At 43.6% G+C, this 24778-nt stretch overlaps 1 protein-coding gene across 23 annotated transcripts in view; it reads right to left on the reverse strand.

Moving 5' to 3' along the window:
• Positions 1–20778, reverse strand: part of LOC139574679 (ankyrin repeat and KH domain-containing protein 1-like) — a 68675-nt gene extending 47897 nt beyond the window's left edge. For 16 of the 23 annotated variants that reach the window (XM_071399469.1, XM_071399467.1, XM_071399462.1 and 13 more), the window contains exons 1-2: positions 20324–20775; positions 10360–10513 (exon numbers count right to left, since the gene is read on the reverse strand). In XM_071399469.1, the coding sequence (XP_071255570.1) occupies positions 10360–10513; positions 20324–20599 (430 nt within the window). In that variant the 5' untranslated portion in view covers positions 20600–20775. Of the gene's footprint in view, positions 1–10359; positions 10514–20323 lie in introns of all 23 variants that reach the window. The other 7 variants (XM_071399476.1, XM_071399470.1, XM_071399477.1 and 4 more) reach the window with 3 other exon arrangements.
• Between the last annotated feature and the right edge of the window lie 4000 nt (positions 20779–24778).

A 24778-nucleotide genomic window follows, 5' to 3' on the forward strand; every position in this document is an offset into this window, starting at 1 on the left:
CGGCAGTATTAATGTTTTACCACCCACCAGGTGAATCCAGCAGTATTAATGTTTTACCACCCACCAGGTGAATCCAGCAGTATTAATGTTTTACCACCCACCAGGTGAATCCAGTAGCATTTGTTTAACTTCTAGAGTAGTGAATAACTATGTAGAGATGCCATCTTCCACATACTTTAGTGCTAACATTTCAGTATAGGCAGTCATGTCCTGTGTAAGTGGCTGTGATCTGTTAATAGAATTCCATTGTTACTGTGATACCCGTTTAATTACATTTAATAGTGTCATCCACGCACTGTTGCCTTGCTGTTCTCTTCATCCACTGTAGGGACCGGTTTCTCCTGGCCCTGTGGGGGCCATCTTTGTACTTGCCCTAGTCCCTGCACACTTGATTCAATTGAACAAATTTCTGACTGGAGTCGAGTGCGTTGGATGTGGGGGCAGTGATGTGCCACCTCGGGTCCCCGGGGACAGGACTGGGGGACACGGTCATAGGCCAGACGGTGTTTGAGCTGCTAGTGAAAAATGTCTAGTTATTTTCAGCATAGGCAGTTATGTCCTTTGTCAGTGGCTACACTGTGCAAATAGGATTCCGTTGTTACCTTAACACCTATGTTATCAATTTAATTTAATTTTCTCTTTTGTGTATTTATTTTCTGTCATAATCTTTTTTGTATGACGCCTTGGTGTGGGGTGGTTGAGGGGGGGGACAAAGGACTGGGGATGTTGTATTGCTGTCAAAGTCAAATCAAACATTTTATTGGTCAGATGCGCAGAATACAACAGGTGTAGACCTTAAAGTGAAATGCTTACTTACGAGCCACTAACCAACATTGTCGTTTCAAAAAATACGGATAAGAAAAAAATATAAAGAGTAGCTGTAAAAAAGAACAATATATACAGTGGGGAGAACAAGTATTTGATACACTGCCGATTTTGCAGGTTTTCCTACTTACAAAGCATGTAGAGGTCTGTAATTTTTATCATAGGTACACTTCAACTGTGAGAGACGGAATCTAAAACAAAAATCCAGAAAATCACATTGTATGATTTTTAAATAATTAATTTGCATTTTATTGCATGACATAAGTATTTGATCACCTACCAACCAGTAAGAATTCCGGCTCTCACAGACCTGTTAGTTTTTCTTTAAGAAGCCCTCCTGTTCTCCACTCATTACCTGTATTAACTGCACCTGTTTGAACTCGTTACCTGTATAAAAGACACCTGTCCACACACAATCAAACAGATTCCAACCTCTCCACAATGGCCAAGACCAGAGAGCTGTGTAAGGACATCAGGGATAAAATTGTAGACCTGCACAAGGCTGGGATGGGCTACAGGACAATAGGCAAGCAGCTTGGTGAGAAGGAAACAACTGTTGGCGCAATTATTAGAAAATGGAAGAAGTTCAAGATGACGGTCAATCACCCTCGGTCTGGGGCTCCATGCAAGATTTCACCTCGTGGGGCATCAATGATCATGAGGAAGGTGAGGGATCAGCCCAGAACTACACGGCAGGACCTGGTCAATGACCTGAAGGGAGCTGGGACCACAGTCTCAAAGAAAACCATTAGTAACACACTACGCCGTCATGGATTAAAATCCTGCAGCGCACGCAAGGTCCCCCTGCTTAAGCCAGTGCATGTCCAGGCCTGTCTGAAGTTTGCCAATGACCATCTGGATGATCCAGAGGAGGAATGGGAGAAGGTCATGTGGTCTGATGAGACAAAAATAGAGCTTTTTGGTCTAACTCCACTCGCCGTGTTTGGAGGAAGAAGAAGTATGAGTACAACCTCAAGAACACCATCCCAACCGTGAAGCATGGAGGTGGAAACATCATTCTTTGGGGATGCTTTTCTGCAAAGGGGACAGGGCGACTGCACCGTATTGAGGGGAGGATGGATGGGGCCATGTATCGCGAGATCTTGGCCAACAACCTCCTTCCCTCAGTAAGAGCATTGAAGATGGGTCGTGGCTGGGTCTTCCAGCATGACAACGACACGAAGCACACAGCCATGGCAACTAAGGAGTGGCTCCGTAAGAAGCATCTCAAGGTCCTGGAGTGGCCTAGCCAGTCTCCAGACCTGAACCCAATAGAAAATCTTTGGAGGGAGCTGAAAGTCCGTATTGCCCAGCGACAGCCCCGAAACCTGAAGGATCTGGAGAAGATCTGTAGGGAGGAGTGGGCCAAAATCCCTGCTGCAGTGTGTGCAAACCTAGTCAAGAACTACAGGAAACGTATGATCTCTGTAATTGCAAACAAAGGTTTCTGTACCAAATATTAAGTTCTGCTTTTCTGATGTATCAAATACTTATGTCATGCAATAAAATGCAAATTAATTACTTAAAAATCATACAATGTGATTTTCTGGATTTTTGTTTTAGATTCCGTCTCTCATAGTTGAAGTGTACCTATGATAAAAATTACAGACCTCTACATGCTTTGTAAGTAGGAAAACCTGCAAAATCGGCAGTGTATCAAATACTTGTTCTCCCCACTGTACAAGGGGGTGCCGGTACAGAGTCAATGTGCGGGGGCATCGGTTAGTTGACGTAGTATGTACATGTAGGTAGAGTTATTAAAGAGACTAGGCATAGATGACAACAGAGAGTGGCAGTGGTGTGGAGGGGAGGCAATGTGAATAGTCTGGGTAGCCATTTGACTAGATGTTCAGGAGTCTTATGGCTTGAGGGTAGAAGCTGTTAAGAAGCCTCTTGGACCAAGACTTGGTGCTCCGGTACCGCTTGGTAGCAGAGAGAACAGTGTATGACTAGGGTGGCTGGAGTCTGACAATTTTTAGGGCCTTCCTCTGACACAGCCTGATAGAGGTCCTTGATGGCAGGAAGCTTGGCCCCAGTAATGTACTGGCCGTACGCAATACCCTCTGTAGTGCTTTACAGTCAGATGCCGAGCAGTACCATACCAGGCGGTGATGCAACCAGTCAGGATCCTCTCGATGGTGCAGAGGTAGAAACTTTTGAGGATCTGAGGATCCATGCCAAATCTTTTCAGTCTCCTGAGGGGGAATAGGTTTTGTCGTGCCCGCTTTACGACTGTCTTGGTGTGCTTGGACCATGTTAGTTTGTTGGTGATGTGAACACCAAGGAACTTGAAGCTATCAACCTGTTCCACTGCAGCTCTGTCAATGAGAATGGGGGCGTGCTCGGTCCTCTTTTTCCTGTAGTCCACAATAATCTCCTTTGTCTTGATCACGTTGAGGGAGAGGTTGTTGTCCTGGCACCACACGGCCAGGTTTCTGACCTCCTCCCTATAGTCTGTCTCGTTGTCGTCGGTGATCAGGCCTACCACTTGTGTCATCTGCAAATGTAATGATGTGTTGGAGTCGTGCGTGGCCGTGCAGTCATGAGTGAACAGGGAGTGCAGAAGGGGACTGAGCACGCACCCCTGAGGGGCCCCTGTGTTGAGGATCAGCGTGGCGGATGTGTTGTTACCACCCCTTACTAACTGGGGGCGGTCCGTCCAGAATCTAGTTGCAGAGGGAGGTGTTTGGTCCCAGGGTCTTTAGCTTATTGATGAGCTTTGAGGGCACTATGGTTTTGAATGCTGAGCTGTGGTCAATGAATAGCATTCTCACATAGGTGTTCCTTTTGTCCAGGTGGGAAAGGGCAGTGTGGAGTGCAATAGAGACTGCATCATCTGTGGATCTGTTGGGGCGGTATGCAAATTGGAGTGGGTCTAGGGTTTATGGGATGGTGTTGATGTGAGCCATGACCAGCCTTTCAAAGCACTTCATGGTTACAGACGTCAGTGCTACAGGTCAGAAGTCATTTAGGCAGGTTACCTTAGTGTTCTTGGGCACAGGCACTATGGTGGTCTGCTTAAAACATGTTGGTATTTCAGACTTGGACAGGGAGAGGTTGAAAATGTCAGTGAAGACACTTGCCAGCTGGTCTGCACATGCTCTGAGTACACGTCCTGGTAATCCGTCTGGCCCTGCAGCTTTTGACTATTAACCTGTTTAAAGGTCTTACATCGTCTGCGGAGTGTGTGATCACAATCTTTTGTTACAGCTGGTGCTCTCATGCCTGTTTCAGTGTTACTTGCCTCGAAGCGATCATAGAAGTAGATTAGCTCGTCTGGTACGCTCGTGTCACTGGGCAGCTCTCGGCTGTGCTTCCCTTTGTAGTCTGTAATAGTTTGCAGGCCCTGCCACATCCGCCGAGCGTCAGAGCCGGTGTAGTACGACTTGATCTTAGTCCTGTATTGAAGCTTTGACTGCTTGATCGTTCGTCGGAGGGCATAGCGGGATTTCTTATAAGCTTCCGGGTTAGAGTCCCGTTCCTTGAAAGCGGCAGCTCTAGCCATTAGCTCAGTGTGAATGTTGCCTGTAATCCATGGCTTCTGGTTGGGGTATGTATGTACGGTCACTGTGGGGACGACTTCCTCAATGCACTTATTGATGAAGCCAATGACAGATGTGGTGTACTCCTCAATGCCAGTGGAGGAATCCCAGAACATATTCCAGTCTGTGCTAGCAGAACCGTCCTGTAGTTTAGCATCTGCTTCATCTGACCACTTTTTTAAATTGATCTAGTCACTGGTGCTTCCTGCTTAAATTTTTGCTTATAAGCAGGAATCAAGAGAATGGAATTATGGTCAGATTTGTCAAATGCAGGGCGAGGGATAGCTTTGTACGCGTCTCTGTGTGTGGACTATAGGTGCTCCAGAGTTATTTTCCCTCTGGTTGCACATTTAACATTTAACGGATTTAAGTTTCCCTGCATTAAAGTCCCCGGCTACTAGGAGCACCGCCTCTGGGTGAGCGTTTTCTTGTTTGCTTATGGCGGAATACAGCTTTTTCAATGCTGTCTTAGTGACGGTATGTAAACAGCTACAAAGAATATAGATAAACTCTCTCGGCAGCTTATCATGAGAAACTCTTAGATATCGTGCACCAGCTGTTGTTTACAAAAATACATGGACCGCCACCCCTGGTCTTACCAGACGCCGCTGTTCTATCCTGCCAGTACATCGTATAACCAGCCTGCTGTATGTTGATAGTGTCGTCGTTCAGCCACGACTGTGAAGCATAAGATACTACAGTTTTTAATGTCCCGTTTGTAGTTTAATCTTCCCAATAACTCAACCATTTTATTGTCCAAAGGTTACATGTTAGCAAGCAGAATTGAGGGGAGTGGGGGTTTATTCGAGCGCCTCCAACTCCTCAGAAGGTAACCCGCCCTCTCTTTCTCCGCCTCCTCTTCACGCAGATCACTGGGGTCGGGGGAGGGAGCCGTATATCCTCCGCCTCGTCAGAGTTGAGAAGAAAAAGGATTCTGCTAGTCCGTGGTGAGTAATCGCAGTCCTGATGTCTAGAAGTTATTTTGGGTCATAAGAGACGGTTGCGGCAACGTTTTTTTAGTGTTTTTTTTTATACAAACAACGGAAATAAACAATCAGTTGGGGGCACGTAAAACTTCTGGCTTCTGCTCCGGCGCCATCTTACACACAATGTATCTATGTTCTCAAACTTACAAATTAAGTATTAAAGTAACTATATATAGTGCATTCGGAAAGAATACAGACCTTTACTTTTTCCACAATTTGTTACGTTACAGCCTTATTCTAAAATTAACAAAGTTATTTTTTCCCCCCTCAATCTGAACACAACACCCCATGATTACAAATAAAACCTGTTTGTAGAAAATGTACAAATGTATAAAATAAAAAAACTTAAATACCACATTCCCATAAGTTTTCAGACCCTTTACTCAGTACTTTGTTGAAGCACGTGTGGCAGTGATTACAGCCTCGAGTCTTCTTGGGTATGAAGCTACAAGCTTGGCACACCTGTAATTGGAGAGTTATTCCCCAATCTTTTCTGCAGATCCTCTCAAGCGCTTTCAGGTTAGATGGGGAGCGTCGCTGCACAGCTATTTCCAGGTCTCTCCAGAGATGTTCGATAAGGTTCAAGTTCAGGCTCTGGCTGGGCCACTCAAGGACATTCAGAGTCTTGTCCCGAAGCCATTCCTGCGTTGTCTTGGCTGTGTGCTTAGGGTCGTTGTACTGTTGGAAGGTGATCCTTCGCCCCAGTCGGAGGTCCTGAGTGTTCTAGAGCAGGTTTTCATCAAGGATCTCTGTACTTTGCTCCATTCATATTTCCCTCGATCCTGACTAGTCTCCCAGTCCCTGGCACTAAAAAATATCACCAAAGCATAATGCTGCCAACACCACGAGTCACCATAGGGATGGTGCCAGATATGACACTTGCCATTCAGGCCAAAGAGTTCAATATTAATATTTTCTTTCTTTTTTTTAAGGGGTGGATCAGCTTTAATATTGCAGAAAGATTGTTGCTTCGATCAATGTAATACTCTTCATTTCAAATCCCCCATATATTTTGGTACATACAGACATACATTACTTTCTTTAAAGAATATACCTTTATTATTCCCCGCAAACCCAACCACCCCTCCCCCAATTAGAATAAACTAAAACAATAACTCTTAGGCTTCTACCTTCAGTTTATGCATATTATACACATTTTACTGACACAATCTATTTTACAATAGTTATATTTAGTTTGTTTTTAGTCCTTCCTCTATTTCTGATGTCCATCCAGTTTGATTTCTATTTTTAACTGTGCTATTTCACAACATGTATGAACCTATATACATTTTACAGACCCCGTATGTTTTACATTGGTTATCTTATTAGTCCCACCCTTCAGCTCCATTCAACCCCTCCTATCTATCTCTCAACATCATCCATTTTGGATTTCTATTTGACATATTTTTTCAACTGTGCTGTGATGCTTCACAAAAGTACTGAACCTTTCTATTCTCATAGCTGCTACGGATTGTAAATTAAAGATAAAAAAAAAATCTAAAATAATTATTATATTATTGATTGATTTGCTATGGCTTTTCAAATCATCCAGTATTGCTATCTGCAGTGTTAGTTCTAGGCAAATGTTGCAATTCTTCAGCCATTCCTGGACCTGTGACCAAAAACGAGCTACATATGGACAGTACCAAAATAAATGATCTAAAGACTCTGCCTCACAGCAAAATCTGCAGAGCTGGGAAGATTGTATCCCCCATAAATAAATAAATATGTATATATAAATATAATATTCTATTGGTTGCAAGAATATTGTATAATAATTTAAAATTTGAAGTTTTGAATCCGGCATTGTTTTGCGTGTCAATTCATAAACCATGGAATAGGTACATGGGAAAATATCAACTATTTTCCAATTCATATGGCATATTTTTGGGTAATTAAATTGGTATATGTTTTTATTTATCACAATTTTCTTTATCCATTTACGGTCTTTAACGCAGGGCCGACAGACAAGTTCAATCTTGGTTTTATCAGACCAGAGAATTTTGTTTCTCATTGTCAGAGTCCTCTAACTCCAAGCGGAGTGTCATGTGCCTTTTACTGAAGAGTGGCTTCCGTCTGGCCATTCAACCATAAAGGCCTGATTGGTGGAGTGCTGCAGAGATGGTTGTCCTTCTGGAAGGTTCTCCCATCTCCACAGAGGAACTCTGGAGCTCTGTCAGAGTGACCATCGGGTTCTTGGTCACCTCCCTGGCAAAGGCCTTTCTCCCCCAATTACTCAGTTTGACCGGGCAACCAGCTCTAGGAAGAGGCTTTTTGGTTCCAAACTTCTTCCATTTAAGAACGATGGAGGCCACTGTTCTTGGGGCCCTTCAATGTGGCAGAATTTTGTACCCTACAGTCTCCTCTGAACAGTTGATGTTGAGATGTGTCTGTTGAACTCTGTGAAGCATTTATTTGGGCTGCAATTTCTGAGGCTGGTAACTAATGAACTTATCCTCTGCATCCTCTGGGTCTTCCTTTCCTGTGGCGGTCCTCATGAGAGACAGTTTCATCATAGCGCTTGATGGTTTTTGCGAATGTACTTGAATTAATTTTCAAAGTTATTGACATTTTCCACTGACTGACCATGTCTGAAGTAATGATGGACTGCTGTTTCTCTTTGCTTATTTGAGCTGTTGTTGCCATAATATGGACTTGGTCTTTTACTAATCTTCTGTATACCACCCCTACCTTGTCACAACAACTGATTGGCTCAAACGCATTAAGAAGGAAAGGAATTCCACAAATTAACAAGGTACACCTGTTTACTTAAATGCATTCCAGGTGACTACCTCATGAAGCTGGTTGAGAGAATGCCAAGAGTGTGCAAAGCTGTTAAGGCAAAGGGTGGCTACTATGAAGAATCTCAAATATAAAATATATTTTGATTTGTTTTACACTTTTTGAGATACTACGTGATTCCGTATGTGGTATTTCATAGTTTGTCTTCGCTATTATTCTACAATGCAGAAAATTGTAAGAGAAAAACCATGGAATGAGTAGATGTCCAAACTTTTGACTGATACAGTACATAATTATTTTTTTTACAATTTTGCATTCACATTATTATTTTGGATTTTTGTGCCCATGAAAACTTTTCACCCCGTAACAGAGACAAAATGTTAGGTAGTTACACTGCAATTCTGAGATCTCTATATAAATAAAACTATCCGACAGCTACAGTGCTTTCAGAAAGTATTCATACCCCTTGAACAACATAACGCTTTGTAATTTAGGACAAAAAGTTCATTTCTTGGCCACATGTTTTGCAGTATTAGTTAAGTGCCGTGTAAACAGGATGCATGGTTTTAGAATATGTTTTATTCTGTACAGGCTACCATATTTTCACTCTATCATTTAGGTTAGTATTGTGGAGTAACTACAATGTTGATCCATGTTGGTCCTCTCATATCCCAGCCATTCAACGCTGTAACTGTTTTAAAATCAACATTGGCCTCATGGTGAAATCTCTGAGCAGTTTCCTTCCTCTCCTTACAGATAATTGTATTTGTGGGGTAGACATTCAAAAATCATGTTAGCCACTATTATTGAACAGGGACTGAGTCTACGCAATTTATGACTTGTTATTTATGACTTGTTATTAAGCACATTTTTACTCCTGAACATATTTAGGCTTGTCATAACAAAAGGGTTTTAAATACTTATTCACTCAAGACATTTCAGCTTTTCATGTATTGGTCATTTCTCAAATGTTCTATAAACAAAATTCCACTTTGACATGATGGGGTAATGTGTATAGATCAGTGAAACAGAATTCCACATGTTACTCTATTTTAAATTCAGGCTGTAACATGTAGAAAAAGTAAAAGGGGTGTAAACATGTAATTTTTTTTACGGTATGTTTGATGAACCTTTTCTCTGTATATAGTGTGTTATATGTTTAGTGGTATTGTGTGTTCAGTTCTACGTTGAACCTCTTGGCCAGGTCGTCATTGTAAATGAGAATAGGTTCTCAATTGACTTGATTAAATAAAGGTGAAATAAATCATTAAGGCAGCACAGAAACTGTCTGAAATGGCAGCCTATTCCCTATGTAGTGCACTACTTTTGATTAAGACCCATAGGCCTCTGGGATAGGGAATAGAGTGCCATTTTGGATGCAGCCTGTGTGTGAGAGAGTGAAGACAACATTGACGTTTTCCTGTCATTCGCATTTTCTGTTGATATTTATGCAGAACCAAAAATATTTTTACAGTAAGATTTACATTCTTGAATACTGTGTTACTGTAAAACCTAGAAAAACACCCTGGTCCATATAACACACACAGAGAATGTTTACCCATAAGCACCTGCTCTAACACTACAACACTGAAGAGCCGGACACATGTTGGCTATCCGTGCACACACACACGTTGACATTAGAAACACGGACATATCTCTTCCTGGCTTTCCATCAGTTGACGTTCCCCTGTTTGAAATGCCTCCTTCCTTCCCCTAAAGTAATCAGTGATGGTCAGATGATGGGTGAAAGCTATGCGGTGTTCGATGCAGATAACCACATATTCATTTCAACAAATCAAGCAGAACTGCAACAGACAGCAAGACAAGGCGGCAGGTTTGGGGGTGGTACTAGATGGGGAGGGTTGGGGTCTGGTAGGGTAGAATGGGGTTGCTGGTGGGGTCCTTTCAGGTCAAGTAGGGTTGGATGGAATTGGTTTGGATAGGGGTACTAGGCCAAAGTCCTAGGGTGAGATGAGTTTGAATTGTGTTCAATTAAATAGAGGAAGGTCCCAAGGGCTAAACCGTGGGATCAGGCACAGCTAAGGGTTCTGAACGACAGCGGCCAGGGTTAGGGCCCAGTGCTGGATTCAATGTCATACCTGCAGTCTCTAGCAGGGAATTGAAGGTGGGCCCGTGTCTGGGTGAGGGGTAGGGTGGGGTTAGAGGTGAGGGTTTAGAGCGCGTAGCTGCAGTCTCTAGCAGGGGCTCGAGGGCCCGTGTCTAGGTGAGGGGTAGGGTTAGAGGTGAGGGATTAGAGCGCGTACCTGCAGCCTCTAGCAGGGCCTCGAGGCGGGCCTGTGTCTCTGGGTCGACAGTGCGGAGGTCCACTCCGTCTGTGGCGCTGGACAAAAGCAGCTCCGAGGCTGTCTTCATGATGGGGTTCTCCAAGTCCTCCTGGTCCAAGATAAATGACTCCACCTGGGGTAAGAAGAAGAGGGAGAGAGACAAGTGTAAGCAATGCATAACATATAAAAGCACATAACAGCAGAAGGGGAAATCTCACTTGATGTTGCATCTTGATCTGCAGCCGACCCCCAAAATGTGTAATATTATATTGATTAAAAATCTGTATCCATAGGTCTTATTCAACTCTGTCCATCAACAACTATGACTGGAGTCATGTAATGTAAACGAGCACAGGTCTTCAGGTTGACTGGTGTCCTGCACATCTCCACTCTTATTTACATGACTGGATGTTTTGCTCCAACACACCACCTCTTCATGAGTAAGTAAAAACATGTGGCTCAGATAACCAACTGCAGCTGAAAGGTATTGGCCGTGGCGTGTCGCGGGTATAAAGGATCCGTCATCTACTCTGGACAATTGACCAATCAAATGAGGGGGGTGCTTCCATATTTCTAACATATTTTCTAGAGATTTTTATTGTTTATTAAAAGGGGTGGTTCAGTTACATGTCTCACCATTTTGGTCCAAAAGTTGTGTCTGTATGAGACGTAAGGCTTCCCATCCGGAACAGTTCAACAATATATTAGGAGCACATTGTGAAGTTCTTGGTAGTTTTGCTCTTTGGCCGAAGTCGGTAGCCGAAGTGTACGTCCCTTCGCCGGGGATTGGTCAACAGTAGGGATTGGTCAACAGTAGGGATTGGTCAACAGTAGGGATTGGTCAATTAAGTGTTTGTCATTCAACGAGAGACTAATCATTTTCATGTACATTTTTTCACTTGAGAAACACTGAACCAAACATCTTAGTTAGATGTAAAAATGTGCAAATAAGATCCTCGGCAAAAACGTCAATTAATGAAAGATTTTAGCTATCGTAGATTAATTCAGACTATTTTGAGGAAGCTTTGACATCTCGAAATGGACAAACAGTACTATTGCTGCTTTCTCGTTTTTCAAGCGAATGTCTTTTAAATGTCTTTATGCGAGCCCTCGTTCGGAGCACACTCGGCAGCCGAACCGAAGCATGCGGAAGGCTTTAGTCCGAGCCTCAAGTTTTTCCTGAACGTGTGACCTGACCAGGAAAAGGACATTTCCATTACGTGGCCCACCAAGCCCAGAGGTACAGCTGTAGGGTTCGCATGAACTATGGGACAGCTAGAAGGCAGGCAGGGACAGTGAAAACAAAACCTCCCTCTGTCATTTCTCAAGGAGTCCCTGTCCAATATGTAGGTCTCAGGCCTGCGTTGGTTTTTCCACTTATTGACCTAGACATTAGGCATTCTGTACACACCCAGGTGTCTCTTAAGGGCAGAGTCCCTCCCTCCACCTGTAGCCAAGGCTTCAACATTCACATTGGCCCAAAGGCTTCAATGACATTCTGCCAAGCCAAGGCTTCAGATACATAAATAAGGCTCAGTGGTTTGAGGAAAAAGAAACAAATAAAAATTATTTAAAAAAGGTATTCATACACTGTGCTGTGACGCGCTTTAGATCAGGGATGGACAACTCCTGTCCTCAGAGGCCTGATTAGCGGCACACTTTTGTCCCAGCTAACATATTTGACTCCAATAATCAACTAATTATAAATCGTCAGTTTAGAAATGTCTCAAATTATGTGCACAAATGTGTTTACATCCATGTTAGTGAGCATTTCTCCTTCACCGAGATGATCCATCCAGCTGACAAGTGTGGCATATCAAGAAGCGGATTAAACAGCATGTTCAATACACAGGTGTACCTTGTGCTGGGGATAATAAAAGGCCACTAAAATGTGCAGTTGTGTCACGCAACACAATGCCACAGATTTCTCAAGTTGAGGGAGTGTACAATTGGCATGCTGACTGCAGGAATGACCACCAGAGCTGTTGCCAGGGAATAGAATGTTCATTTCTATACCATAACCCGCCTCAAACTTAATATTTGATTATTTGGCAGTATGTCCAACCGCCCTCACAACCGCAGAACACGTGTGGGGTGGCAGGTAGCCTAGTGGCTAGTGCTTTGTGCGTTTGGTCAAAATGTTTAAACATCCTTTTCCATATATAGACACGCCATATGTTTTAATTAAATCAACTAATATATATATATTATTTAAAAAAGGTATTCACACATACTACCGTTCAAAAGTTTGGCGTCACTACTGGCAGCTTCATTAAATAGTAGCCGCAAAACACCAGCCTCAAAAGTGAAGAGGCGACTCCGGGATGTTGACCTAGGCAGAGTTACAAAGAAAAAGCCACATCTCAGACTGGCCAATAAAAATAAAAGATTAAGATGGGGAAAAACAACCTTCACTGTTGAGGCTGGTGTTTTGCGGCTACCATTTAATGAAGGTGCCAGTTGAGGACTTGAGGCATCTGTCTAGTTTGAGAAACAATCTAATGTACTTATCCTCTTGCTCAGTTGTGCACCGGGGCCACTCCTCTTTCCATTTTGGTTAGAACCAGTTTGCGCTGTTCTGTGAAGGGAGTAATACACAGCCTTGTACAAGATCTTCAGTTTCTTGGCAATTTCTCACATGGAATAGCTTTAATTTCTCAGAACAAGAATAGACTGACAAGTTTCGAAAGAAAGGTCTTTGTTTCTGGCCATTTTGAGCCTGTACTTGAACCCACAAATGCTGATGCTCCAGATACTCAGCTAGTCAAAGAAGTCCAGTTTTACTGCTTCTTTAATCAGAATAGTTTTCAGCTGTGCTAACAATTACAAAAGGGTTTTCTAATGATCAATTAGCCTTTTGAAACGATAAACTTGGATTAGCTAACACAACGTGCCATTGGAACACAGGAGTGATGGTTGCTGATAACCGGCCTCTGTACACATGTTGATATTCCATTAAAAAAAAATTTAATCAGCTATTTCCAGCTACAATAGTCATTTACAACGTCTACACTGTATTTATGATCAATTTCATGTTATTTTAAAATGGACAAAATAAATGTGCTTTTCTTTCAAAAACAAGGACATTTCTAAGTGACCCCAAACTTTTGAATGGTAGTGTATATTCATTGAGCTTGTCTGATGCCATAAGCGCACTATTTCATGAATTAAGCCACAAATGACTCGAGGGAGCCGGAGATCAAGATAACCAGAAGAAGAAAAAAAATAAACACCTGACCATCCTTCTCCCGCTCCTCCTGGATTTCACAGATTCTGACAGTAATAGACTACACAAGAAGGCAACCTTTCTCATGTGGAACGCCAATTTATATCTTACCATTTCTACCGATCTGCCTGCCAGTTACGGTTTTCATATTCACATTTTTATTTATAATAACATCTTGTAAAAAATGCCAATAAAGCCAACAAATAAAAACATTGCAGCCTGCAGGAAGAAAATATCCTGATAAATATCCTATAAATCATGTCGACATAGCATGGCCTGTCTGCAACGAACTTGAAACATTGTATCAAGTATTAAGTTGGGTCCAGCCTGAAGCTCCTGCTGGCAAACTTGCAACACTGTATAAAATATTCTGGGCCCTCAGTTTCCTGGCTGCCAGCGAGCTCAGGACAGACACAGCTGTAGGCTATTTGCACAATGGATAAGAAGTAATCAGGTAGGCCTATTTTATGACGTTTCCACTGGATCAGAGCATTACATTTTTTTACCTTTCGCACTGAGTGGTTATCGAAAGGGAGAGGGCTGGAAAGATTTTTCAAATACATTGAGGAACGAACTATTGTCATTCTCAGTGGATGTAAAAACAGACATTTGCTTGCTGTTTGAGTTGAAGAAAACATTACTTTGAGAGGATACACAGCTCATTAGTGGAACGTGAAGCTAAATCAGAAATACTATCAGATCCCCAAATGGACACATATATAGTGCATTTGGAAAGTATTCAGACCACTTCCCTTTTTCCACATTTTGTTACGTTACAGCCTTATTCTAAAAAAAAATCTAAAATAATTTAAGACGGAAGCCACTCCTCAGTAAAAGGCTCATGACAGCCCGCTTGGAGTTTGCCAAAAGGCACCTAAAGACTCTCAGACCAATCAAACCAAGATTGAACTCGTTGTCCTGAATGCCAAGCGCCACATCTGGAGGAAAATTGGCACCATGCTGTGGGGATGTTTTTCAGCAGCAGGAACTGGGAGACTTGTCAGGATCGAGGGAAAGATGAACGAAGCAAAGAACAGAGAGATCCTTGATGAAAACATGTTCAGGACGTCAGACTGGGACGAAGGTTCACCTTCCAACAGGACAACGACCCAAAGCACACAGCCAAGACAACGCAGGAGTGGCTTCGGGACAAGTCTCTGAATGTCCTTGAGTGGCCCAGCCAGATCCCGGACTTGAACCTGATCTAACATCTCTGGAGAGACCTGAAAATAGCTGTGCAGCAACGCTCCCCATCTAACCTGACAGAGCTTGAGAGGATCTGCAGGGAAGAATGGGAGAAACTCCCCAAATACATTTACATTTAAGTCATTTAGCAGACGCTCTTATCCAGAGCGACTTACAAATTGGTGCATTCACCTTATGATATCCAGTGGAACAACCACTTTACAATAGTGCATCTAACTCTTTTAAGGGGGGGGGGGGGGGGGTTAGAAGGATTACTTTATCCTATCCTAGGTATTCCTTAAAGAGGTGGGGTTTCAGGTGTCTCCGGAAGGTGGTGATTGACTCCGCTGACCTGGCGTCGTGAGGGAGTTTGTTCCACCATTGGGGTGCCAGAGCAGCGAACAGTTTTGACTGGGCTGAGCGGGAACTGTACTTCCTCAGAGGTAGGGAGGCGAGCAGGCCAGAGGTGGATGAACGCAAATACAAGTGTGCCACGCTTGTAGCATCATACCCAATAAAATTCACCGCTGTAATCGCTGAGAAAGGTGCTTCAACAAAGTACTGAGTAAAGGGTCTGAATATTTTACATTTGCAAACATTTCTAAAAACCTGTTTTTGTTTCGTCATTATGGGGTATTGTGTGTAGATTGATGAGGGGGGAAAACAATTTAATCTATTTTAGAATAAGGTCGTAACATAAATTCTGGAAAAAGTCAAAGGGTCTGAATACTTTCCGAATGCACTGTGTGTGTACATTATATTTAAATTTAAACTACTGCTTGAGTAAAAAAAATATTGGTCAACCAACAGCCTATCGACCAAACAAACAACTAATTTGGGTCAACCATACTGCCTATAAAAAAAGCGTTTTAAAATTTAGTTCCATGATCTAGCCCTGTTAGAATAATTGAAAAGGCCATCCTAATTAATGTTTTGTTCATATGACAAATTATTTTTAATTTATTAACACGCTGGTTTAGGCCTGTATTAAACGTAGGAAACATGTCTGAACAGGCTTATTATATCCATGACTTTACATGTCTGAACAGGCGTATTATATCCATGACTTTACATGTCTGAACAGGCTTATTATATCCATGACTTTACATGTCTGAACAGGCTTATTATATCCATGACTTTACATGTCTGAACAGGCTTATTATATCCATGACTTTACATGTCTGAACAGGCTTATTATATCCATGACTTTACATGTCTGAACAGGCTTATTATATCCATGACTTTACATGTCTGAACAGGCTTATTATATCCATGACTTTACATGTCTGAACAGGCTTATTATATCCACGACTTTGCATGTCTGAACAGGCTTATTATATCCACGACTTTGCATGTCTGAACAGGCTTATTATATCCACGACTTTGCATGTCTAGGCTTATATAATATATAATAATAGAATTAAGGTAGGCTATCATTAGGCTAATTAAACTTTAATTTCTATATATAGAGAAGGAAACACAGCAGCAACAAACTTTTCAGAAGACACATTTCAAGCTTACTTTTCTGAACATAAAGGCCTGGCAGTGTCGCGGGAGAGAAAGAGGTAATTGGATGATGCTTTCTTTAAAAATAGTTTACTTTGACTATGAGCCCTAAACTAAATGGAGAATGGGAAAGGATGCTGTACTTTGCAAGCGCAGCTCAATCAGGCTACACACCGCCTTGCTATTGTACGGTCCGAGACACCCTCATGCCCTCCAAGAACTGGAAGCCAATCTGAAAGACCTATTGCAATTAGGTGAAGGTTTTAATATAAAGGCCTCACAATGTTGATGAATAGCAAGCACATACAATGACACCAAACAGCAGGAGCCATTCAGTAGGATTATTTATTTACCTTTAGGCAAGTCAGTTAAGAACAAATTATCATTTACAATGACGGCCTACCAGGGAACAGTGGGTTAACTGCCTTGTTCAGGGGCAGAACAGATTTATACCTTGTCGGCTCGGGGATCCGCCCCATTTAGCTTAACCAGGAAGCCTGCCGCACCAATGTGTCAGAAGAAACACTGTACACCTGGTGACAGTGTCAGCGTGCACACGCCCGGCCCGCCACAGGAGTCGCTAGAGCGCGATGGGACAAGGACATGCCGGCCGGCCAAACCCTCCCCTAACCCAGACGAGGCTGGGCCAATTATGTGCCGCCTCATGGGTCTCCCGGTCGCGGCCGGCTGCGACACAGCCTGGGATCGAACCAGGATCTGTAGTGACACAGCTAGCACTGCAGTGTCTTAGAGCGCTGCACCACTTGGGAGGCCCCATAGCTGACCCTTTAACACAACAACACACCAGCATTGACGAGGAAAACAGCATGCAGCAAATTCAGTACATACAGCACGGGCCCCCTCGCGCAGCTCCATGCTGGGACTGGCGCTTCCCAAGGTCAGGGCCAGAGAGAGGGACTTATGTCTGTCTGTGTACCCAACAACATTACGACTAACCTGTCCCAGTTCCAAACTAAGGTCCTGTTTACTAACATTGCTTGGCAAAGATTTGAGGAAAGTGATGCAAGTGCTTATGAGGAAGTGCAGATAAAATGAGGGAATACATACTGTGAATTCAACACTAGCAATATTCAAAGAGCATGAATTACGTGGTAAAACTTCAGACAATAGGTAAAACAGTTTCAAATTCACTAAAACATTTAAATAATTGTGACAAAATGTTCACATTCCTAGTAGTACAGGATGCTAAGATATGTCATGAAAACAATGTGCCACCTGCAACTGTCAAACATCATTCAAAATAAAAAGAGTTGACTGAGCTAACTCAGCTACTGGGAGTCCACAGACAGACTTGGTAACAGTCTGTGTGAAGGAATGTAGCGATACACTTGGAATGCAGAACCAAATGACCTTTGGGGGATGTAGTTCCAAGAGGACCAACAAACAACAATTGTCATCAGTCCTGCCCATCAATGAACTACAGTTCCCACCACTGTGTGGCATCCGGAGAGCTGGAAAGGCCTGGAAAGGCATCTGCTTAATCCTGGAGCTCAGAGTTCAGCTGTAGCCCACAGGAGTGAGCTCTCCACTAGGCTAACGTTTCACAACAATACCTCCCTTTCAGCCAGATCCTCATGGAGGGGTGCCAGGTAGTCTAGTGGTTAAGAGCATTGTAACCGAAAGGGCGCTGGTTCGAATCCCAGAGCCAACTAGGTGAAAAATCTGTCAATGTGCTCTTGTGCAAGGCACTTAACCCTAATTGCTTCTTTAAGTCACTCTGGATAAGAGCGTCTTGCTAAATGACAAATGTAAATAAAAAAATTACATTCCTTTAGAGGCCACAAAACATGAAAGGTATCAAGACATACACTGTACATTCAGCCTCAACTAATTCCTTACAGACACGAGAGCCATAGCTGCCTGCTCTCGTCTCCTATCACTGGAACCATGCTCCAAATGAAACATAACTTAACATCCATTCCAGACGTAATGCTCACGGTCTACTGATGGTATGGTCAGGTAGTGTCTGCAACATGTTAACATGCCAGGCTCCACAGCTTCCATCAACACCATGATGTGTGAAAGTGCTCTCTGTAGGTGCAAATGTTAAGAGAGACAGACTTGTAAAATGACAGAAGAAAATGTCAACGCCTCATTAACAAATAAAATCCTTTGTTGAAATATATGGGTAACTTATTAGTGGATTGGTTTTCCAGTATCATCTGGGTTTGGGCCCCCTAGCCCTGAGCCACTATCAGGTTATTGTCTGGGCTGACAGTTCCAACATGCATTACACATGACCCTTGCCTGGAAACCCGATTGCATTGAATTCTATGTCAAGCAGACGGTTGTCTGTGTGGTTGGTCCTTTCGCAGGTAGGAATGAGATGCATTGTATCCACAGGAAAGTATAATTACATCAACTTTTCAAAGAGCTGGTAGTGCATTCAGATGGATGACCTGAAGCATGGGCACAATGTGAAAAAGCATGCATTCTTGCAGAGCTCGTGCAGGATTGACAAGGTTCTGCCCATGCTTCATGTGATAGAAGTCTCCATGCACTACCAGAGCCTTGATAAGGTGATTTAATTATACTTTCCTGTGGATAGATTGTCTCACATTCCTACCGTCAAAAGGAACAGCAGTAACAACCGGTAGTGTTTAAAATGTAGTTTTATTCAACATGCTGGGTTGTACAGGTCGTGAGAGAACGCTTTCTTGATCCAAACACTCATTTTTGCCCGACGTGGAATTAAAAACATGATCCTAGACTGTTCCTAGAATGGGATTCTATACTGTCACATCACGCCATGCAAGCCTAATTACATTTCAACAGTTAGAATGACAAGGCAGGCATGGTGCCTTTGTAGCCCATGTAGGAAGTGGACAGAATAGCCAGACAGGTAGCAATGTGTCAGTCACACAACCAACTTGATAGTATCATGGTTAGCCACCACAAATCCACAAACAGGTTAGAGTAGTGTAGGGTATGGTAGTTTAGAGTAGGGTAGGTTAGAGTAGGGTAGGTTAGAGTAGGGCAGAGTAGAGTATGGTAGGGCAACCACTGCTGTGTCTTCAAAAGTCACACCTTCACCTGACCTGGAAATGGATGTTGATTGGTTGGTGGTGGTGAGGGCAAACAGTGTCAGGGAACCAGTCCACATAAGAACGATTGTAGAGTTGAACCCGTTATGTTGTCATCATCATTAAAAGATGACAGTCACACAAACCACGATCTCCTGTTCTATGTTGTAGCTCGCGATATCAGCTCAACAGACGTGTTTCAACCTCAACTATGGTGTCCTGTGAGCCTGCCAACACATGGAAAGTTGGCCACAACTCTGAAAAGGGACTGCTATGAGTTGTAACAACGCAGGACAGTGATATAGAGTTGGCACTGCCTCGCGAGGCTGAGACAAATATCATCTGATCATTCTGTTATTTATGACAGCCCGATGATCCCTCACACAACTAGTTAGGACAGTTAACGTTAGCTAGCTAACTGTCTAAAACGTGTGTTGAGGAATTAAAGGACAGTCGGATTTAAAATGTATATACACTTTAGAAAGGTGACGTAATTGCACCATTACGATAAAATGGTAGCTAGTTTCAATATTGGCAAGATTGACAGCCCTTGCTTGTTCTGGCCGTGTGTGAATACGTGCTCTCCCACCAATGTGTACAGTGTGCGAAGTCGAGAATGTATGTCTGCTGTGAGACGATTGCTAACTTACTAGCTAGCTAAAGTTAGCTAGCTAATACTGTCGATGGCATGAACGCTTCCACCCGAACTAGGCCGTGGTCACAGCCTACGCCGCATAAATAAAACATTCCATCGATTATCGTGCAATTATGTCGGTGTCTTGCACTATTCTCCTTGTCTGACAACCCATGAGAAATTGAGTTTGCTGGAGACATGTTTCGCGCAAATTCGTAGTTGTGTTTTAGGTTATTTCGTCAGCCTAGGAGGGGGTGGCTGTGGACAGCTAGCTAGCTGGCTAGGCAAGGAGATGAACGTTTGCTAACTAACGTTAGCTGGCTAACTAGCATATTTAGCAAACGTTACCTCTGATACCTCGTCTTCGTCGCTGTTGGATCCGGGACCAGAGGAAAGTACTGCAGCAGCAGCCAGTTTGAAATCCAGTCTGTCTGTAGGAGGCCCACTTGGCTCGCCGAACAATCGTACTTTCTTTCCGCCCACACCAATCCCTATGCCCCGGAGTCCGACTCCTGGTGTTCCTCCGACCCCCATCCCTACCGCTGGGGTGCGAGGAGTCACCGAGTCAATCTCGTCCTCGAAGCCGTCCGTCAGCATTCTCGTCCCGGCTACTGCATCCTGCATACTTATATTGACAATACGTATAATAGCGTTCTTATTGTTGACCTTAACTTCCTTTAGGGGTATCTCTTGTGGAATAGTCGGGTGTTTTTACTTCAGGAAATCCTGAAACTCTCCCAAAGCGAGGGTTGAGGAGGATCTCTTTCCCCCAGCCATTAGCTAACTTTCTAGCCAACAACCTAACACACTGCGCAGCGTTTCTCAGAAACCCCGCCTCTAAACAAATGCTGAAATCGCCATTGGCTAATGTAAAACATTGACTGACAATGATTGGTTTATATCGGTGCTTGTCAAGTGAAAGCACGCGACGTCATGTTAGGTTTACCGATATCACGAGTCTCTGAGAACGAACGTCAAGACGTGCTGTGGCCTCACTGGCCCTGGCATTTCACTGGTATTAAAAGTAAATTGGTATAAACTGGAATATTCCATAATTGACTTTCATGTCAACATGATATTTGGAACGCCATAAACAGGGACATCAAAAGGAAAGTAACTGAACTGAATGACTACCGACCTGTAGCACTCACTCCCATCATCATGAAGTGCTCAGAGAGCCTAGTCAAAGACCACATCACCTCCTCCCTCCCCAAATCGCATACCGGCCAGACAGATCCACAGACGAAGCAATCGCCATTGCACTGCACACTGCCCTCACCTACCTGGACAAAAATAATGCATATGTGAGGAATGAATGCTGTTCATTGACTACAGTTCAGCCTTCAATACCATAGTGCTCTCTAAGCTCACCACAAAGCCAAGGGACTGAACTCCCTATGCAACTGGGTCCTGGACTTCCTGATCAGCCGTCTCCATGGTGAAATTAGGCAACATTACCTCCTCCACACTGATCCCCAACACAGGGCCCCACAAGGGTGTGTCCTCAGTCCCCTCCTGTACTCCCTGTATGTCCACGACTGTGTGGCCTCATACAGTTACAACTCCATCATACGACGACGGGACAGTAGTAGGCCTGATTACCAACAATGACGAGACAGCCTACAGAAAGGAGGTAGGCACTCTGACGGCGTAGTGCCAGGTAAACAACCTGTTCCTCAACGTCAGCGACACAAAGGAGCTGATTGTGGACTTCAGGAGGAATCAGGCTGGGCCAGCCCCCCTCCTCATCAACGGGGTCGCCGTGGAGATGGTGAAAAATATCAGGATCCTCTGGGTACACATCTCCAAAGAGCTGAAATGGTCAAACCACACGGACACTATGGTGACGAAGGCACGACAGCGCGACTCTTCACCTCAAGAGGCTGAAGAAATTTGCCCTGTCCACGAGGGCCCTTGGAGTGTTCTACAGGAGTACCATCGAGAGTATACTGTCGGGCTTCATCATGGCCTGGTACGGCAACTCCACCACTGCCGACCGCAAGGCTCGACAGAGGATGGTACGCTCAGCTGAACGCACCATTGGATGCACACTGCCTGCCCTCCAGGTGCAGGAAGGCCCTGAAGATCATCAATTACCTCAGCCACCCAAGCCATGGCCTGTTCTCCCCGCTTCCATCACTAATATGCAGGCAGTATAGGAGCATCATGGCAAAAACTGTCAGACTGGTCAATAGCTTCTACCCCCAGATCATCAGTCAGATCCAAAAGCAGATCTCTTTGTTTCTTGGGACCTAGACCTAGCTTCTCTGTTTTGTCTGAGTTTAAAAGTAATACATTTTCCACCATCCACTTCCTTATGTCTTAAACACAGGCTTCCAGGGTAGGCAATTTTGGGGCTTCACCATATTTCATTGAAATGTACAGCTGTGTGTCGTCCGCATAGCAGTGAATGTTGACATTGTTTTTCCGAATGACATCACCAAGAGGTAGAATATATAGTGGTCCTAAAACGGAACCTTGAGGAACGCTGAGACGTGCAATTGATTTGTCAGAGGACAAACCATTCACAGAGACAAACTGATATCTTTCTGACAGAGAAGTGCTAAACCAGGCCATAAATTGTTCATGCAAACCAAATAGGGTTTCGAAATCTCTCCAAAAGAATGTGGTGATCGATGGTGCCAAAAGCAGCACTAAGGTCTAAGAGCATGAAGACCGATGCAGAGCCTTGGTCTGACACCATTAAAAGGTAATTTACCACGTTCACGAGTGCAGTCTCAGTGCTATGATGGGGTCTAAAACCAGACTGAAGCATTTCGTATACATTACAGATTTTTCATTTTTTTTTGAGAGGAATGGGAGATTCGATATAGGCCGATATTTCTTTACATTTTCCGGGCCAAGGTTTAAGGAAGGCTTTATTACTGCCACTTGTACAGGGTTTGGTCCACATCCGGTGGATAGGGATATGTTATACTTAGCTTCGGCTGGTGGAGCTCCTTTACAACCATGTCCAGATAAAGCGTCCAGGGTGAAAAAGTTGAGCGAGGGGAAAAAACTAAGACGTTGGTAAATGTATTAAAAGTTTTTTTTTAAACGAGTAACAGCACAACAGCACTGAGACAAGTCCGGAAGTTGTTGCTGTTGTAAATATGTATATATTATAATTTTTTATTATTGTTTCATGTACTTCTCTTTTTGACCTGCACTGTTGGAGCTTAAGAATTTCACTGTACCCTGCAATTACATCTGCGACCAATGTACATGTGACTAATAAAATCATCTCAAATCTAATAATCTCAAGAGGAAAGTAGAAAGATTGACCCTCACTAAAGTGTACAGTAGATTACAGTATTCTATGTGATTAGCATAAACCCATTCTGCAATTAGGGTACTTGTTAAACTGCTGTACTGACTGTAATCCCATGTGAATATTAGCGAGAGGTGATGGATGGAGTACTTCAATGGAGAGGTCTTCACGGGTCCACCCAAACCAGATACCCGGGACCCTTTTGGATTCAGGTCCAAAATGTAAACTTGTAACTCAGGTCCAGGTCTGGTCCTGTTTGATTGTCACATGTCCTGGTCTATGGAACTACAGCTTATATATCCGGGTGGACCCAACCGGACCAGACCACGGCTCTGCATAGCCTATTTATTTGATGCTAAGAAGGCAAAGTATTGGTGTATAGTAGGCCTACTAGTGCTTTGGACTGAAATAGGTGCCGGTACTCATTTTGGATTCTGGTACTGTGTATATTTAGGTGCAGGAACTCTGCATTACTTTTGAGCTAATATTCTATAAGAGGTGCAGGAACTCAAGCAGTAGAACATTTGAGGTGCCGGTACTTAGTTCCGGTGAGCTCCTTCCCAAGTCAAGCTATGCCTAATAGCCAATACACAGAACATTAAGAACACCATCCAGACAACTTGACATAACTTTGGGAAGCATTGGAGTCAACATGGGCCAGCATCCCTGTGGAACGCTTTCGACACCTTGTAGAGTCCATGCCCTGATGAATTGAGGGTGTTCTGAGGGAAAAAGGTGCAACTCAGTACAAAATGTGTTCTTAATGTTTTGTACACTCTGTACAGGCTTAAATGTTAAGCAGAAGAGAAACTAAGCTGATAAACCTTATTATGAATAAAATAGAGTCCTTCTTCTGTTCCTCTCCTGTGCACAACACTCCAACACACTGAACATGTTTGTAGGAGTACAACATAGTCCGCCGCAGAACAGCACCCCTGGTTTAGGGACTAAGTGCCTTGATCAAGTGTACAACGTCAGGAGATGGTCCCTGGGATCTGCAATGAATGCTTACGTCGTTGGGTTACTGTAATGGTACCAAGGAGCAAAGAGCCCCTATAATACACTCACTTACTTATACATGTAGTTCTATGCCAAGGAGTACCAACCATCCTTCCTGTTCCCAAGAACTCTAAGGCTTCATGCCACGATGACTATCGCCCTGTAGCACTCACATCTGTAATCATGAAGTGCTTTGAAAGGCTGGTTATGGCATGAATCAACTCCATCATCCCAGACACCGTAGACCCACTCCAATTTGCATACTGCCCCGACAGATCCACACACACACCCATCTAGAGAAGAGGAACACCTATGTGAGAATGCTGTTCATTGACAACAGCTCAACGTTCAACACCATTGTCCCCTCCAAGATCGTCACCAAGCTTAGGACCCTGGTACTGAACACTGGATCCTGGACTTCCTGACAGGCCCGACCCCAGGTGGTGAGGGTAGGCAACATAACCTCCGCCACATTGACCCTCAACACGGGGCCCCACAGGGATGTGTGATTAGTCCCCTCCTCTACTCCCTGT

The sequence above is a fragment of the Salvelinus alpinus genome, chromosome 4 (genome assembly GCF_045679555.1).
Source record: "Salvelinus alpinus chromosome 4, SLU_Salpinus.1, whole genome shotgun sequence".
Taxonomy (NCBI): Eukaryota; Metazoa; Chordata; class Actinopteri; order Salmoniformes; family Salmonidae; genus Salvelinus; species Salvelinus alpinus.